Source organism: Natrix helvetica, assembly GCF_964273705.1.
Source record: "Natrix helvetica genome assembly, chromosome: Z".
NCBI classification, from domain to species: domain Eukaryota; kingdom Metazoa; phylum Chordata; class Lepidosauria; order Squamata; family Natricidae; genus Natrix; species Natrix helvetica.
The window spans coordinates 30,172,737-30,190,095 of NC_138554.1; the positions used below are offsets into that span (position 1 = coordinate 30,172,737).

Sequence of the window (17,359 nt, forward strand, 5' to 3'; positions counted from 1 at the left end):
CAACTCAGGCCTTTTGGTGAGCTTATGGTTCAACATAGAAATTGGATTAATTCAGTAATAAGTTAAGCATGTTATGTGAACATAACCAGTGTACATTGAAGTTTGGACATAGATATGAACCATGCAAATTGAATGGTACATCTCTTTCTATAGTCTACTTCTACTGTATTTTTTGGCCAGGTCTGAAAATATTCATGGGATATGTGATGAATTATCCTAAAGTACGCTTGAGCTGTGTCATTGCAGTTAAAGTATCATCATGGTTATGGTTATTTCTATTTGTTCCTATTTTCCCACAGCTCTCGCATGCAGACACTGTGGAGGGGTTGGTTCTGATCAACATTGACCCCAATGCCAAGGGTTGGATGGATTGGGCTGCTCATAAGGTAAGACTGAGGAAGATACTCATCGCTGTGTGCCAACAAACTGCACACAGGACTCTGTTATAGCAAGTAATTAAAATGACCTATCAGTGCTTGATTTAAAGCAGTGAATGGCAACCTACTCCTCCCAACATCTTTGCACTTTTTTGCAATTTTTCATTTATTTTCTAAAAGATTTAATTATTTTGTCCAAGATCTGAAACACCTATATGTCTGTCTGTCATACTTTTGGTAAAAATATGGTAACACTACAACCATCAGTATAACATGTTGGCCATATAGCTTCAACAGAAGATCAGCAATTACTCATGTTTATGTGTCACTTCACTGCTGAGATTTAGAGACTAAAAATAGTTTATTGTTTTCACATTGGGATATATTGATAGGTGGGGTAGAGACTTTAGCATATTTCATCAAGTAATAGGAAACTCCCAACTCTTCCAATTTTTAAGTTAAGCCATTTAAATGCTCATCTCTGACTATCCACAACAGTTTCTTGGTGAATTTAAATACATAGTTGGTTTAAATAAATGCAAACAAAATTGGCCCGTTTCTCATACATACTTCATTATTTCTTAAATCTAAACAAAATCCATTTCCCTTCCAAAAAAGCAAAACACTTAAAATCTAGGCAAATTAACCATACATTATTCTGATCTTGTTTTCCAACTTTTTGAGAGAGAGAGAGAAAGAAAGAGAAAGAAAGAGAGAGACAGAGAGAGAAAAGATTAGAAAGTACAGAAGTGGAAAATATCTAAAGGACAACTTCTATATTGCAGGAATTTCAAAAGTAATTCAAAGGTACAACAAAATGCAGTTTGCATATATTCAAAAGCACCTTTTTCTGTGGTACATTGCATACTGGCAGGATCAACCTTTAAATTATTTTTGAAGCAAGATGGGTGGCATATAAATTAAACAAAAAAATATCTAAGCCTGAGCACTGTTTAAGCTGTGGAGGCATAAGTCAATGACTCTAATTTCAAGGACCTTCACCTTTTCCATTTGTACAGGTAGTCCTTGACTTATAATGGTTCATTTAGTGACTGTTCCAAGTTACAACAGCACTAAAAAAAAGTGACTTATGAGCACTTTTCACACTTATGACCATTGCCGCATCCCTGTGGTCATGTGATTTACATTCAGATGCTTGACAACTGACTCATTTATAATGGTTGCAGTGTCTTGGAACCATGATCCCCTTTTGCGACCTTCTGAAAAGGCAAGTCAATGGGGAAACCAGATTCACTTAACTGTGTTACTAATTTAACAACTGCAATGATTCACTTAACAAATGCATCAAGAAAAGTCATAAAATGGGGCAAAACTCACCTAACAAATTTCACACTTAGCAACATAAATTCTGGGCTCAATTGTCATAGGTTGAGGACTACCTGTACAGATATCAGTTTTACCCTTTCAGAATAATGCTTCTCCTCTAATTATATTCTGTTTTTTTCGTAAGCTTACCGGCCTCACCTCCTCTATTTCTGAGATGATCCTAGGACATCTCTTCAGCCAGGTAAGCCTGAGCAGTAAGAGCAGAAAGAAATGATGGGTGGTACATAAAGAAGCAGAATAAGATAGATAGTCTTGCTTCATTTCCAGCTCCCTGGTAATACTAGGACAGGCTTTTTAAGAAATGCATGTGTTGAACTATGTTACTTTACTTCAAAAGTTAATATATAAGAGATTTTCTAATGCAGCTATGCTAACTGGCAATTTGAATTATTCTTGGAGAACAGTTGATATTATAGTGAAAAAAATTAAAAATAAGAAACAAGAAAATAATTCCAATTTTTTTGAAAGCAGGCTAGTATTATTTACTTTACAATAGTGTTTTTCAATTGTGGCAAGATGTGTGGACTTCAACTCCTGCTGAAGTTGAAATCCATATATCTCTAAAGTTGCCAAGACTGAGAAACAATCCTTTAGAAGTTTAATTTTTTTTTCTATTATCCTCGTTCCTTATTCTATTTGTAATATTTATTTTCCAGGGGAAATGGCATTGAGATGGAGTTATATGACTAATCATAATTACAATTGGATTAAGAGAAAATGGTAGAAGAAACCTGAGTCTATTCCAGTGTCTTTAAGATCAGTTGGAGGTGCAGAAGTCAACAGACATAAATTTTCTTAGCATCGAGGGTAGAAAATCCCTTGCCAAAGGAGATTGATGTTAAGCCACAAGCAACAGAGACTGGTTCAGAACTTGGCAGCCCTAGATATTAGATAAATTTAATGGAGTAGCGATGAGATTAAGTTACAGGAGTAACACTCTTCTTCTTCCACAGGAGGAACTTTCCAAGAACACTGAGATGGTGCAACAACAGCGGGATATCCTGAGTCATGCTACAAATTTACCCAACATTCAACTCTACTGGAGTAGTTACAACAGGTTGTAGGGACAGGGAGGACAGGGCAAGGCTGAGTCCAGGTTAAGCTCTCAGTGGCTGCCAGAATAGTCCTACAGGTAGAAAACAAACTAGGACACAATAGAGAGAAGGATGTCCACAAAAGGACCCAGCCTAAACATAAATTTTTCAAACACTTTCCTTTTGATTGCTAGCCTATGAGGATAGACCTAGATCAGTGCTTGAGAACAATGTACTTTTCACAGAGATACTTCAGCTATTCACAATCTGCATCTAAAGTAGCCAGTCATAGACGGATAGGTTTTTTGCACAGGCCTAAGAAAGCCTCCTATTTCAAATGAAGCTGAGCCTGAGTGGGTTTTCAATAATTATAAGATTCTATAATTAGTTAATTAATTGACTTTTCCAGGTCTGTTTCAGGAGTCCCTTCATAATTTCCAGTTTAGGAATTGCCATTCTAATCATAAATTTAGTCTCTGCTCTCTTTGGAAAACCTAGGCCTTGGAGATTTGAGCAATGTATTGAAATGCCAAAATGTAAATCAGTGAATTAATTATTAAGCTTGAAAGGCAGATGACTTAAATATTTATATTTAATTTTGATCCCATATAACATTCTTTTAAAAATTGTAAACTTTTGTCAATAATAACAATACAGAATAGTTCACAGTTTTTCAAACTGTGGCAATTCTACAATGTATGAATTTCAACTCCCAGAAGCACCAGAATCCTGACTAATGAGAGTTGAAATCATCATATCGTAAAGTTGCCAAATTTGAAAAATCCCAAAATAGATAAATCAGTATTACATGTTTGATAGGCGCTAGGATTCTAAAGATGTTTTTCTAGAGCTACCAAACTTGTATGCAAAAATCCACACAAATACTAAATGGCAGCAAAGATATTCAGAAGGCATATTCTGTGCTTCCATCTAGCTGTTACCATGATAGCAATCCAAATCTGATAGACCGGTTTTCTCCATATGAAAAGAAAAGATTAAAAACACTATCAAGTTTGTGACACTAAAACATTCATTCTGAAGACTGGAGGTTTCATTTATCAAATTAGGTTAGGTTTTGAGTTCTTGTGGTTCCAGTTATGTAGAGAACACCAACAAAAATATTAGAAATAATCAGGGAAATCAGGTAGAAAGCCAAGTTATGAGTTATTTGGGTGTGATCATAGCAGATGACTTCAAAATGAACAGTGTGGCCAGACAGCTGTGAAGGCCAAAAAAAATTGTGGGATGCATCACTGGACAGATCACCAGCAGGAAAAATAGGTTTTAATCCCACTATGTAGGGCTTCAGTCAGACCACATTTGGAATAATATATGTAGTTCTAGAGACCTCACTTGATAGATGATAGATAGATGGATGGATGGATGGATGGATGGATAGATAGATAGATAGATAGATAGATAGATAGATAGATAGATAGATGATAGATAGATAGATAGAAGATGATAGATAGATGATAGATAGATAGATGATAGATAGATAGATAGATAGATAGATAGATGATAGATAGATAGATAGATGATAGATAGATAGATAGATAGATAGATAGATAGATGATAGATAGATAGATAGATAGATAGATAGATAGACAGACAGACAGACAGACAGACAGACAGACAGACAGACAGATAAGATTGAGCAACTCCAGAAATGGGCAACAAAAATGGCGCAAGGTCTGAAGGACAAAACATATCAAGAAAGATTGGAGGAACTGAATATGTACCTAGGTAATGTGCCTAGAGGACAGAAGGAAAACGGGTGACATGATTGAAACCTTTACATATATTAAGGATATCAATAAGGTTCTAGAAGGCAGTATTTTCAATATTTAGCAAAAATCAAGAATATAGGAGCAAAACATCAAATTGAGAGGAGGGAAGTTCAAAAGTAATGTTAAAAGCATTACTTCAAAAAAAGTAGTGCAAGCTTGGAATGAATTTCAACGGAGATAGTGGGTCAATCATCATCAGTTGTTGTTGTTAGTTGCAAAGTCATGTTCAACCCATTGCGACCCCATGGACAACGTTCCTCCAGGCCTTCCTGTCCTCTACCATCCTCTGGAGTCCATTTAAGCTCATGCCTACTGCTTCAGTGACTCCATTCAGCCACCTCATTCTCTGTTGCCCCATTCGTCTTTTGCCCTCAATCTTTCCCAGTATTAGGCTCTTCTCCAGTGATTCCTTCCTTCTCATTAGATGGCCAAAGTATTTGAGTTTCATCTTCAGGATCTGGCCTTCTAAAGAGCAATCAGGGTTTAGGACTGACCGGTTTGATCGTCTTGCAGTCCAAGGGGCTCACAGGAGTCTTCTCCAGCACCATAGTTTAAAGGCCTCAATTCTTTGGCACTCAGCCTTTCTTATGGTCCAACATTTACAGCCATACATTGCAACTGGAAGTGCATCAGTAAGTGAGTTTAAACATGCTTGGGATAAAAATAATAAAAATAATAATTAAAAAATAAATTATTTAAAAAGAAAACAAAAAAATCAAATAACCTCAAAGTGCAACTTGATGGGTCATTAGGTCTTTTTCTGCCATCAGTTTTTTATGTTTCCATATTTGTGGAGAAAATGGGAGAGAGGGACTGGGTGATTGGTATAAAAAAAGCTATCCTAAGGAGGCTGAATTGTGATTTACAATTCCCTTTTTCTTCATAGCCGCAGAGATTTGTGCTTGGAACGTGGAGGGGATGTCACATTCAAGTGAGTATCTACCAGTCTTTACCCTTTCTTCCTCTTCTTAAGCTCATTTATTTGTTCTGTGCATATACCATCCAAAGCTACCACTAACACTTCTGACAGAGCTCACATATAATTAACTTTGAATTCTTAAGGTTGAATTATTAAAAGGAAAAATTTAGCAATAGGGTGAAGTTATACATATTTACCAGTTTGGGGTAATTTGGCATTAAAAATCATGGATGAAAAGAAGTTGCCAGCTAATAAAAAAAAATAAGGGCTGACCTGTCCTTATGGAATGTAATATCCTGCAAATGAAACTTCTCACAGTATGAAGATGAAAATGATGCCAGAAAAAGGTGTGGTTTAAAGCATTAAAATCTGGCAACTCTTTATACAGATTTTTGATATCTAAACACCTATACCCTAGGTTTTAAAATCATTAGGGAGAAAACCTCAAAAAGAACTTTTTAAAAATGAAGCAGTGCCCCACTCCATCTGCTCTTCTGCTTTTCATTCTAATTAATTGTATTCTGATTAATTAATACTTCTCTATTTTTTCCTATCTTCGTTGCTCCTCATTCTGAAGCATCAGGACTTATAATTAATTAATCCAAAATAAAATGTGTCACCATGTGAATAACTTTTAGAAGTGACAAGAGGGAGACAGAAGTCACACTGCTAGCTCAAAGAGTGTGTTGAGGGACTAAAAAAAGACATGTCGTATGTTAGGTCTAAATATAAGAACTGTGGCGGCTTTTTCTTTTCCATGGGTTCCTGTTTAGAGGCTGGACTGAAAAATTACCATTCTTTGTCTGCTACTGATGTTGCTGCTGTTAAAATCCAAATATTCAATTCCCCTTTGCTATTCTTACCTGTCACCTACTAGCTTTCTGGATAATATAATGTCTGTATAGACAAAGAAATCCCCAAGGAGTGCTAAAGGAAAGAGCCATTTCATTTCTGTTTGTGCAGCCCCAAAATCCAGAATTTATATAAACTCAGCAAGACATCTGTTCAGGTGTTCATGCCAGCTACTTTGGTAGAATGCAAAAGAGTCCTTTGATCCATGTGGGACTTCATTCTTCTGCCAAATTCAAGAGGGAGTTGGGCCTCCTGCTTCTATATTTTTGCTCTAAGGGAAAATTAATTTTGCTGCTCTTGTCTTATTATATGTAAGTCCTACACTGAAGAGGCCAAAAGTGGGGTAAGGCAAAGTACAGTTACTTTTTTTCTCTCTGTCAAAGCAACCACAGAAATTCAGCAGCAAACCACTTCAATACACATAAACAAGCCTGGCTCATTTCTCTTTGAAGGAGTTTAGAAGGGGGGTTTCTAAAAAGAGCCCCTCGCTTGTTCGTGTTGGAACTTGGATCCACAGAATGTCTGCCTCAATTTTTTCAGAGGCAGTCTCGTGCAAAGAAAGAGCATCTGACTAACATATGATTGATGTCCCTGCCAAAAATCTGCAGCAATTCATTGATGCATCTTTTGGGGCCACACAAATTGGTTTAAAATGGGCAATCTGTGGATTGCCCACCCCTTAAATTAAGAGAGTTTATGGGGCTTTTCTTTGAAGTTCTTCCAACTGCAAGAGAAAGAACCAATCCTGAGAATGTCTTGGTACAGTAGTGTCTCCCATGTCCTGTTTTCCCAGGTTTCAAGGGGAATGTTTATTGGATTGCTTATGCCTTGAGAATTTGTTCCTACAGTAAAACTGTCGTTTGAAAGTTTGAGGTTCTTATAGCAACTGTTTCTTCAGCTATGCTAAACTGGCTGTGCTCACACTACAAATAAACCCAAACCTAATTTATATATTTATGACTTAGCGTGGTTCATGAACCCAGATTTGGGGGTTTAAAGCCATGGTTAAGCAAATCAAGTTATTGCCTGAACATGGCCAATCAACAGGGTGGGGGGAGTCAAAGGCACAGTCCGACAGAAAGAGATGGGGAAATACAAATATGTAGCTCATAAGACACGCTCTTCTTCATTTTTTGTTTATCTCGGCTTATCTCGCTTTATATTAACCGCCCATGTTCCCCATGACTCTCCATTCTGGCACCAGAGAAATATTCGTCACTAGAAAGAGAGATAAGGAGAAGTATACAATGGTGGAGAAAATAATAGATCAGCCTGCGCTCTCTCTCTCTCTCTCTCGCTCGCTCTCTCTCTCTCTCCTCTCTCTCTCTCTCCTCCCTCCCTCCCTCCCCCTCTCTCTGTAGTCAGAGAAAGAAATGGATTCTAGTCTTCAGCACCTACTTTAATTCTTGCATAGCAGCAGCCCTGATGATCTGAATGAAAACTCCAGCAAGCCACCTTTATCCCTTCATAGTTCGTAGATTCTGGCTGCACTGACACAGCAGGCTTAACTAGGTTCCTAGAAAGCGAACTGCAGGATTCATTGGCTTTGCATTCAAATCTTAATTTAGCATGATGTACCAACCTGGATATTTTTATTGGTTTCTGAATCAAGGTATTATCTGTTAACTTGGTAACCAAATCTAGGAATGCTGTTTCTGTGACTTCAGTAGTCTCTCCCTTCATATTTCCCCCCATATTAGCCCAACCTATCTGGCACTACTTCTAAATCTTTTGACCCATAATTCCCATATACTTAGAAACAAAAAGATAAAACTAAAGTTTGTTCTTTTTTTTTTCTTTTTTTTTTGCTTTGACATTTTGATTACTTGGTTACATTTCCCCCCTGTGATTAGACTGTTTATGCTCTTTTACATAACTTGGAGTCAGTCCCTAAATTTGTAGGTCCAAAACTGATTACTGCAAGCAATTTATAGTAATTTGGCCTCCAATTCTAACTTTCTACCATTTTCCTTTTTTTCCTGTCCTCTTGCCAGATGTCCTATCATGCTGGTGGTGGGAGACCAGGCTCCACATGAAGATGCTGTGGTAAGTGATGAAGACTTCCCTTTTTTAAAAGCTACACAAAATGGTAGGTAGATTCTGACTATTTCCTGTCTTTTTTTTTTACTTACCTAGAAGCAAAAATGTTTTCTTTCTTACCTGGTGTATATTTTAAATTCAAGCTATCTACCATTCTTCTCTTTCCAGGTGGAGTGCAATTCCAAACTGGATCCCACCCAGACCTCTTTCCTCAAGGTAAGCTATGCATTCCAGACAGGGATAGGATTCAACCGGTTCGCACCGGTTTGGGTGAACCAGATGCTAATTTACATTTGGTACGACGAACTGGTAGTTGAAAGGATTGGCTGGCCCCACCCACCCCACCCCTCCCAGGAATCTCCATGCAGCCCATTTTGGATGCCAGGTAAGTGCAGGGCCCACGTGGAGGCTCTGGGAAGGCAAAAACGGGCCTTCCGGATGTCTGGAAATGGGCCTGCTCCCGGCCTCTGGAGAGCCTCTGAAGGCCAGGGGAAGGCCATTTTGTCCTCCCGGAGGCTCAAAGAAAACCTCCGGAGCCTGGGGAGGGGAAAAACTGGCCTTCCGGAAGTTTTATAATTCCAGAAACGGGGCCTTTTCCAGCCTCCAGAAGGCCTCTGGAGACTGGGAGAGGCTGTTTTCACCTTCCTGGAGGCTCTAGAAAAGCCTCCGAAGCCTGGGGAGGGCAAAAAACCCATCACCACCAACATAGTGCAGGAGGCTAAGTAGGTCTCATCCACCCAGCAACTGGGCAGAGAAGGGGTTGCTAAAATTTTTGAATCCCACCCCTGATTTCAGATACAACTAAATCCCAACTTGCAAAACTCTTTCCAGGATTATGTTAGGCCAGCGATGGCGAACCTTTTTTGGCTCGTGTGCCGTAAGTGGGGGGAGCGCAGAGGGGTCGTGTACTGGCGTGCCGCACCCATAATGCAATGCGTGACCCCCCCAGTGCGCATGCATGCACTACAGGCGCGATCCCCCCATTTTTGCATGCTTTTTTCACCCTCCCCAGGCTCCAGAGGCTTTATAGGAGCATGGGGAGGGCAAAAACAGCCTCCCCCATCCCCCCAGAAGCCCTCCAGAGGCTTCAGGGACCTTCAGGAGGCTTCCCTGAAGCCCCTTCCGAGCAAACCGGAAGTCACTTCCGGTTTGCTCGGAGGGTCGTTTTAAGTGCTCCGAAGGCTTCAGGGACCTTCAAGAGGCTTCCCTAAAGCCTTTGGAGCGCTCAAAATGACCCTCCAAGCAAACCAGATGTGACTTCCGGTTTGCTCTGAGGGTCGTTTTAAGCACTCTGAAGGCTTCAATCAAAATCAAACAACCATCCGAGCAAACAGGAAGTCCATTCCTGAATTTCCGGTTTGCCCGTAGGGCCGGTTTTTTGCGCTCCAGAGGCTTCAGGGAAGCTCACGAAGCCTCCGGAGGGCCTCTGGGATGGGGCAGGGGAGGTTCTTTTCGCCCTCCCCAGGCTCCTATAAAGCCTCTGGAGCCTGGGGAGGATGAAAAATGGCTTTAAAAAAGGGTGAACTCAGTTGACAAGGTAGCGCCTCGCGTGCCCTGACAAATGGCTCTGCGTGCCACCTGTGGCACGCGTGCCATAGGTTCGCCATCACTGTGTTAGGCTAACCTGCAGAGTTCCTATCCCTGCAGTTATGTAGGGTGATAAAACTGGCGGAAAAGGAGTTAAAGTTAGGTCCATTTTCAGTTACCATTTTGCCTGTGGTGCTACTGACATTGATCATGCCATCATAGATTATCTTTCTATATTTTTTTGAAAAGCAGAAAGTAGCAACTTTCCAACTATTTTTGAGTTGCAAAAGATGGGCATTCCCCATTTGACTGTGGCATCCAAGATTATATGTTGTTATCCTACATGGGAGCTGCAGACCAAATCAACAATCTCATGTAAATATATCCTATCACACATTTTCCCAACATGGACTAGCTCCCAGACCTTTCAATCGGCACCAGATTGTCATGGAAAGATTTATCCTTTTTTAGGCAAGTTTCTTATTTAGGTTATTCTTTCTTATATTGCAGATGGCTGATTCAGGAGGACAACCACAGCTGACACAAGTAAAATATACTAATAACCCGATACACAGATTCAGAAACAATTACTTTTGCATTTCAAAATATTTTTAAAAAGCAGTGTACTTTTCTGAATGTATCATCCTTCTATTTAAAAATGTATGGGTTAAAAATTTTTTTATTAAGTTATAGAGTATTATAAAATACAAAAGTAAATAGAAGAGCAGTGAGAGGGGAGGGGAAAGGGAGATGAGAAGTGAGGAAAGATGGGGTGGAAATAAAAAGAAGCATTGACTTACGACTGTTACAGTAAAATAAGGCATTCACATCAAATCACAGCTTTTTGCTTTTCAATAATAGTATGAACAAGTCATTTCTATTAGGATCTATCCATCTAATCTAATCTAAAACCCAAAGTCAAAGTTTCATTCTTTTCCACATCAAGCACGGTTTAGAAGCGGTGTCCTTGTGGAAATAAAAGCACTTAGGTTCTTTTCTTTAATCAAAGTGGTCAGTTTTGTCATTTCAGCCAACTTCATCAAAACTTAAGGTTTTTGCATTTGTTGTATGCTTGCATATGATTTCAGTCTTGTAATATATTCAGTCAATCCTGTTTTCCATATACCATTGGAGGTCTGTACACAGAAAATTGAATTAAAGTGTGATTGTTATCAATGCAGAAACATTGAATTATAATCAAGATTGGTTTATAAGGCTAGATCATACACTGCAGTAGGCTGGAATATAACTGCCTAGTTCTTACCTTAGTTTGCAATTCAATAGAGCTTATAATACCTTTTCTGAGAAACTGGGAGAAATCGTAGGTAATTACTAAGATGTTGTACATACACTCACCAAATAAAATCTCATTAAACAAGATGTTTGTTTTTGGTTAGGGAAATAACATCTTCTTCTCTGCTCTACTTCACCCAATGTAGTCATGCAAACATATGTCTGCAGAAGGAAAAGAACCCTGTTGAAAGGGAGAAGTAGACAAGGAACTTGTAGGCATTTCTGAAAAAGTATTCCGTGCCAGTTTGAAAACATCAGGCATTCCCACATAAGCAACATCGGAGTTGTGAGCTGATTGACTTCCAATGAAGTTCTGCAATGTAGTTGAAACCACTATGAATCTAGTTGATGTATTTCTCCACTAAGGGGACACTTGCTTTGCGCCCTTTCTCTTGGATCTTGAGTTTCAGATCTTTTATAAGAAAAATGATCTGGATAGTTTTGCAGCTATCCGTCAGAAATCCAGTTTAAAAAAGCAGAAGAGAAATCCAGAATTTTAACAGTTCCTTCTAATCTTCAGCACTAGATTAGCCCTCCTCTAAAGCTCCAGGATCCTAGTTCCTTGTTTTTATTTTTCTGTTCTTTTGTGAACAGTGATTTTTGTAGCTATAGAACCTGCGTGGCATAGGTTTCCCTTCTCATTCTTGGCATTTCAAATCAGTAAAAGTAAATTAAAAAAAAATCAAAGACTACCTCCCAGCATTTTTGAGAGTTTGGAGCATGGAGTAGAATTATTGCAATGGATTATTTCCCATAGTGTGAGGAAATCAGAATTTGTTTTAATAAATCTCATAAAAAGATATTTGAATGGGTTCCATGTCAGATGTTTTTCTAATCTTCGGTGTCCCCTCCCCACAAATATAGTTAATGAGCAGTAATTTGGAAGCAAATAATTTAACCTTTAGGATTTTGTGCCCCACCCTCTTTCCATATATGCATTTTTTAATGTTTTTCTCTGCTCTTTTTCTGTCTTTCAGCCTGGGAAACTGACAGAGGCATTCAAATACTTTGTGCAAGGAATGGGTTATAGTAAGTATTGGATCTGAGAACCTCTGTCCCATTGCGCACCCCCAAAGTTCATACGTTATAGGGTTGCAAAACCTTGTGTTTCATCTAGCCAAGAGCAGAGACATTCCTGACAAGGTCCTTTTGAACCCTACTGTAGATTGCACTCAAAAAGTACACTAAGTCGTAGGGTTGTTTAGATGTAGTTTAATATATAAACCAGAGTTATATTAGCTTGTGTAACATGTGAGGTTATAAATAATGTTGGCTGAGATTACAAACTAAACTAGAGAAAAAAAGACATTGTTTACTTGGGACACTACAAGGACACACCATAATTATACTACTTGATTCCTGGGACTGCCTATTTCTTGGCTGGTTCTTGCGCCCAAAATGATGCTTCTAGATAATTGGGATTGCTTATAAGTTCTCCTTTTCTTTGAATCCCTCTTTCCTCCCCACTTGTACATCCACTTTCTCTCCATAGCTATTTAAAGCTCAGTTCCACAACCTATCAGCTCAGACCTTCAACAACAACCACTGTGGAACATTCATTCCAAGTACAAGTTCTTGATCAGTTTAGCCTAAGAATATCATTTCCTATTTCTCCTCAGTCCCTTATGTATTGGACAAGAAATTGAGCCAGGGGTCAGGTACCTTATGTGGTATTTCTCCCTCATCTTCCATAATTCTCTCCTCCAACTTGTCTGCTCACCTTTCCCCTGGTTACTTCACTCCCCAATGCACAACCTCCCCTTTCCACTAAAGAACACCGAGTTGTTTGCTGTGGTAGTAGGAAAGCAGAAGCAGGCATTGTTTTGTTTAGATTTCTGTTGTGTGCCCAAATGGGGATGGTCTTTGGTATGTTATTACAGAAGGATTGCCAGCAGTCCTGCACTGTGGTTTGATTTCAAAATTAGACCACTCACTTGATTAACCTTTTTGTGCCAGTGTACTAATTGTCTACAAATGATCTGTTGCACTCCATACCTTTAAGAGGTTTTTGTTAAATATTGGGGAAGGCAAGGACCAATGGTATGCAACTTCATTGTTTGGCATCAAAGCCAAAAAGCCAAGATGGAGATAAGTGCCAACTGTGAAGAAGAGAATGTGCAGGCTGTCAATAGAAAACATTTGAAAATAACAAGGTGTATATGCTCTCTGTCCTAGAAGATTAGAAATTTTCTCCTTGCTTTTTCTCTTGCACCAGACAGGCTTTTCTTGAGAGGTGCTTCCCTTTCTAGGTTCTAAGCAACCCTCACTTCCCCTTGCTTGTTCTCTAGATCTTAGAGAGGATCCAATATGCAAGGAATTCACTTGGGCGAATTTTAGACCAGGGGTCCTCAACCTCCGGGCCACAGCCCATTACTGGGCTGTGGCCTTTTACTGGGCCGTGGTCTGTTCAGAACCAGGCCACACAAGTGGCAGGTGAGTGCACACGCTTGCGTGTGAACCTCCATTTATGCAGCCAGTGGGCTAGAGCTACATGCAGTTATGTGCCTGCTTGCCACTCACACAGAACCACCTCCTTCTCCCCCCTCACTGTACCATGCTGGAAAGGTTTAGAACCAATGTTTTAGACTATTTCCTGATTGTTGCTGGTATCTTCCTTGCTATGCTCCCTTCTTTTCACACAAGTGCCACTTGCTCCATCATTGGTTGAATTCAAAATGCGCTCTTGATAATTGCCTTTTATAATATGTAAGAGTTTTATCTAACTTTGCTCCCTTCTCATTTTTTTCTTTCTCCACAGTGGCCTCATCCTGTATGACGCGCCTCTCTCGCTCCCGCACCGCCTCTCTGTCCAGCGCCACCTCGGGGGACGGGAATCGCTCCCGGTCTCGCACTCTGTCCCAGAGCAGCGAAGCAGGAGCTCCACAGCCACCTGCCCCCACCATGGAGGTGTCCTGCTGAGCTCCGAGCCAGGGGATGAGACCGCCTCCCACCTCTGAACAGGACTCCTTCTGCTATCCCACAATGCACTCCGGCCACTGGGCCAGGTGATGATCTCCCCTAACGGTACTAAAAGTCCAAGGAGGCCCAGATGGGATGCAACTTTACTCTTTTTAAAAAAAACATTAACTCCCCCAACCTTTAAATCCAGCACATCATATCCACCTTCCTTACCAACCTTGCCTTCCTTTCTCCCGTAACTTAAAGCTAGTGTTGTCAGCCTTTGGTATCTATAGTGATCCTTAGTACCTAGGGAGGTATGGATGGAAGACTACATGTTTTCTAAATTATCAGATAATCAGTATCTCCTCTGATGTTTCCCTTTGACCTCCAATTATCTTGCACATGTAGATTCCTTGATATAGGAGATCTGGATTATCATTGGGCTTTGTTTTTCCCCCCTGTATAATCATAACTAACCCTTGTTCCTCCCCCTAAATCTTGAGCGATATATTCTTGGAGTAGCCGGATGGCATCTCATTGCCTTGCAAGCTCTCTCTTGTCCCCTCCGGAGTGTACATAGGAGGAAAATAAAAATAAAAAGCAGGACTTCACAAGTGAGACGCACAAGCCCCAGTAAGGACTTGACTTGCTACTGTCATGCTAACCTAGTGCTCCCAAACAGGAGTTGCTTTTCCTCCACCCAACCCATTTCTACCCTTGTACTTGTCTGGCTTGGTCTCATCTCTTCTGATTCCATCCATCTAAATGGTCTTTGAGGTTCTGATTCCTTCCAGATGCTTAGACAGGTTTTTGTTTTCATTCACCTTTTAAAATAAAACTAGATTCTTCATTCCCCTCCCCTCCTCTATGATTTCTCTTGGCTTTTATTTTTATAGCTTTCCCTCCTCCTGTGCATATACTCTTCCCTGGTCAAAGGCTACATTTCCACTTCTTTGTCTCCCTTCCCTTCCACTTTCATAGATGGTAGCTGCTTTGTGGTGTGCATGCACAGTTCCTGCTAAGACAGCAACTGTTTTCTGCGATTGGGGCATTGGGAGGCTGGGCAAGATTGAAATGGGGGGCACTGGGGAGGGTGGGATTGTTCCTTTTGGGGAATGCTGGGGGCAGCGGGAAGCTTGAGACAGATTGCACTATTGCAGCTGTGCCAGGCACAAATGACAATAGCCAATGTGTCTGTGGTTTCACATAAGGAGATGAAAGGAGGAGACACCGACCGTCATTGGCTGTGATTTTTTTTCCCTTTGCACCAAGCGCTGATTTAGTGGGTTCTGGCTGTTGGCTTTGAGCAGGGCTCCTATAGTGCCATGGAGGAGGAACTCCTGTAATCGGATTCTGACTGAATCACTTCTTTTGAATGTTATCAGCTGTATTAAAGACCTAAATGCTTAGATGATGTTTGCCATGTTGATCTCACAAAATAAGGAATGCATAATGTTTTAAGGGGTCAAACTTCTAACTTTGGACCAGCTGTTGGGGGGTATCAGTATGTAAGGTTTTGAATGGTATACAGTCTTGAATAGGCCCATAAGGCCTCCGGTGGAACCAGAAAGGTATTGGTCCAACTAGAAGATATCTTACTTATTCCCTAACCTGAACAGGCACTGGGAGTTAATTGCTCAGTTGCCTATAAAAAGGGGCATTGTTTGAAAAGGACTCCAGCTGGAGTTTTAACTCCCACATGTAATGGGATCCTTGTATTTGAGAATGTGTGGGCTCTGCTTTATTTTTCCCAGAGCAGTCAATGGTGAATCCCTACTCTTAACAATAAAAATCTCTAGAGGAATCAGTTTTTGCTTCTTTTTTTATGATAGATGTATAGTCTGTGCATGCAGGCCACAGGCAATAACAGCTTCTGTTCAACAGGGAAGATCACCAAAGAGTGCTATATAAATCAAAGGAACAAGGCTGGACATCAGATTCGCATTGAGTAGCAGTAGAAGAGAATGTGAAGCAGTTCAGGATTGAACTGTGGAGTCCTTGATGCTCTCTGCATTGGTTGTTTGCTTGCATCATTTTGCTACCTGACTAGGGTAACAAAACAAGTTCAGAGAGCACCAAACTCCACAGTATTCAGTATTTCAGGAATGGATATTTCAGCTGCCTCCAGGAAATTCACATAAGCAAGACTGAGCCTCCTCAATGAACTCTGACACCAAAATGGGGACCATAGGAAACAAGAAGGAATCACTGTGGCAAGAGTTGAAAAATATTTTTATAGATTGGGAAGGCAGCTTCTGCCCCTCTCCAAAAAAAACCACCCCTGTCCTACAAGAATTGGGGATGTTTAATTTATTGTCCTGCTGAAAAGAGAAGCAAACAATGGAGTTCCTTACAGATTAAAACTGGAGACACAGACTTAAGCTGTGGTTTGCTTATATATTTAGTAATCCATATTTGGTTGAGTTCATGAGACACATTAAACTATAAATAAAGATTTACAAATCACATTGATCAGTCACCCATCATCCCAAGTCAAAACCAGACACAGCACATAACCTATGTGAATCTAATATGGCCATGGAGATGTTAGGAAAAGTTGGCTAACCTTTTCTTGCAGATCCCATTAGTAATGTATATTATAGTTACAGGATATTCACATACGAGTTTAATAAGGTATGGAAAGTAGGTACATGCTATCTTCTTACTGCTGATGAGCTGAGGCTGAAAAATGTTCTCATGTATATAGATGCCCAGGAAATTGGCAGCAAAGATGAGTGTTGAACTGCCCTAATCATGACATTCTAACAGATGCAGCTTCCCTAACTTTTTGCTCCAGCAATCTTGGCTCCAAGATTCTGCAATAAAAATAATAATCCTTTGGTTGTGGGCCAAATCTAAAATTAATCGCTGCTTGCTACCATTTAGAATTTCCACTTCACTTCACAACCTACTCGGAAAGATTTGCAAGACATGTTCCAAGAGGCTGTTCTCATGGAGAGGTCTGTATTTACTATCTGTATCAAAGCTACTTTCTTTCTTAGGTCACAATTTGCCACTGGTCCTGCTGACTCTGGAGAAGGCCAACGATATGAAGCCACCAAGTTGAATGATTATCCAAATGTATCAGGGGAAGCTGCAGACCACTTTCCTTAGGCATATTTGTTTTGTTTTATAGCCTAGGCCAGGGGTGTCCAAACTTGGGAACTTTAAGACTTGTGGAGTTCAACTCCCAGAATTCCCCAGCCAGCCATGCTGGCTGGGGAATTCTGGGAGTTGAAGTCCACAAGTCTTAAAGTTCCCAAGTTTGGACACCCCTGG

General features: G+C 40.2%; 1 protein-coding gene across 3 annotated transcripts in view; it reads left to right on the forward strand.

Moving 5' to 3' along the window:
- Positions 1–15,884, forward strand: part of NDRG2 (NDRG family member 2) — a 45,480-nt gene extending 29,596 nt beyond the window's left edge. The window contains exons 7-16 of one of the 3 annotated variants that reach the window (XM_081932487.1): positions 300–386; positions 1,849–1,905; positions 2,678–2,781; positions 5,435–5,479; positions 8,314–8,365; positions 8,528–8,575; positions 10,397–10,432; positions 12,157–12,208; positions 12,799–12,837; positions 13,938–15,884. In XM_081932487.1, the coding sequence (XP_081788613.1) occupies positions 300–386; positions 1,849–1,905; positions 2,678–2,781; positions 5,435–5,479; positions 8,314–8,365; positions 8,528–8,575; positions 10,397–10,432; positions 12,157–12,208; positions 12,799–12,837; positions 13,938–14,098 (681 nt within the window). In that variant the 3' untranslated portion in view covers positions 14,099–15,884. The remainder of the gene's footprint in view (positions 1–299; positions 387–1,848; positions 1,906–2,677; positions 2,782–5,434; positions 5,480–8,313; positions 8,366–8,527; positions 8,576–10,396; positions 10,433–12,156; positions 12,209–12,798; positions 12,838–13,937) is intronic. The other 2 variants (XM_081932486.1, XM_081932488.1) reach the window with 2 other exon arrangements.
- The last annotated feature ends 1,475 nt before the right edge of the window (positions 15,885–17,359 follow it).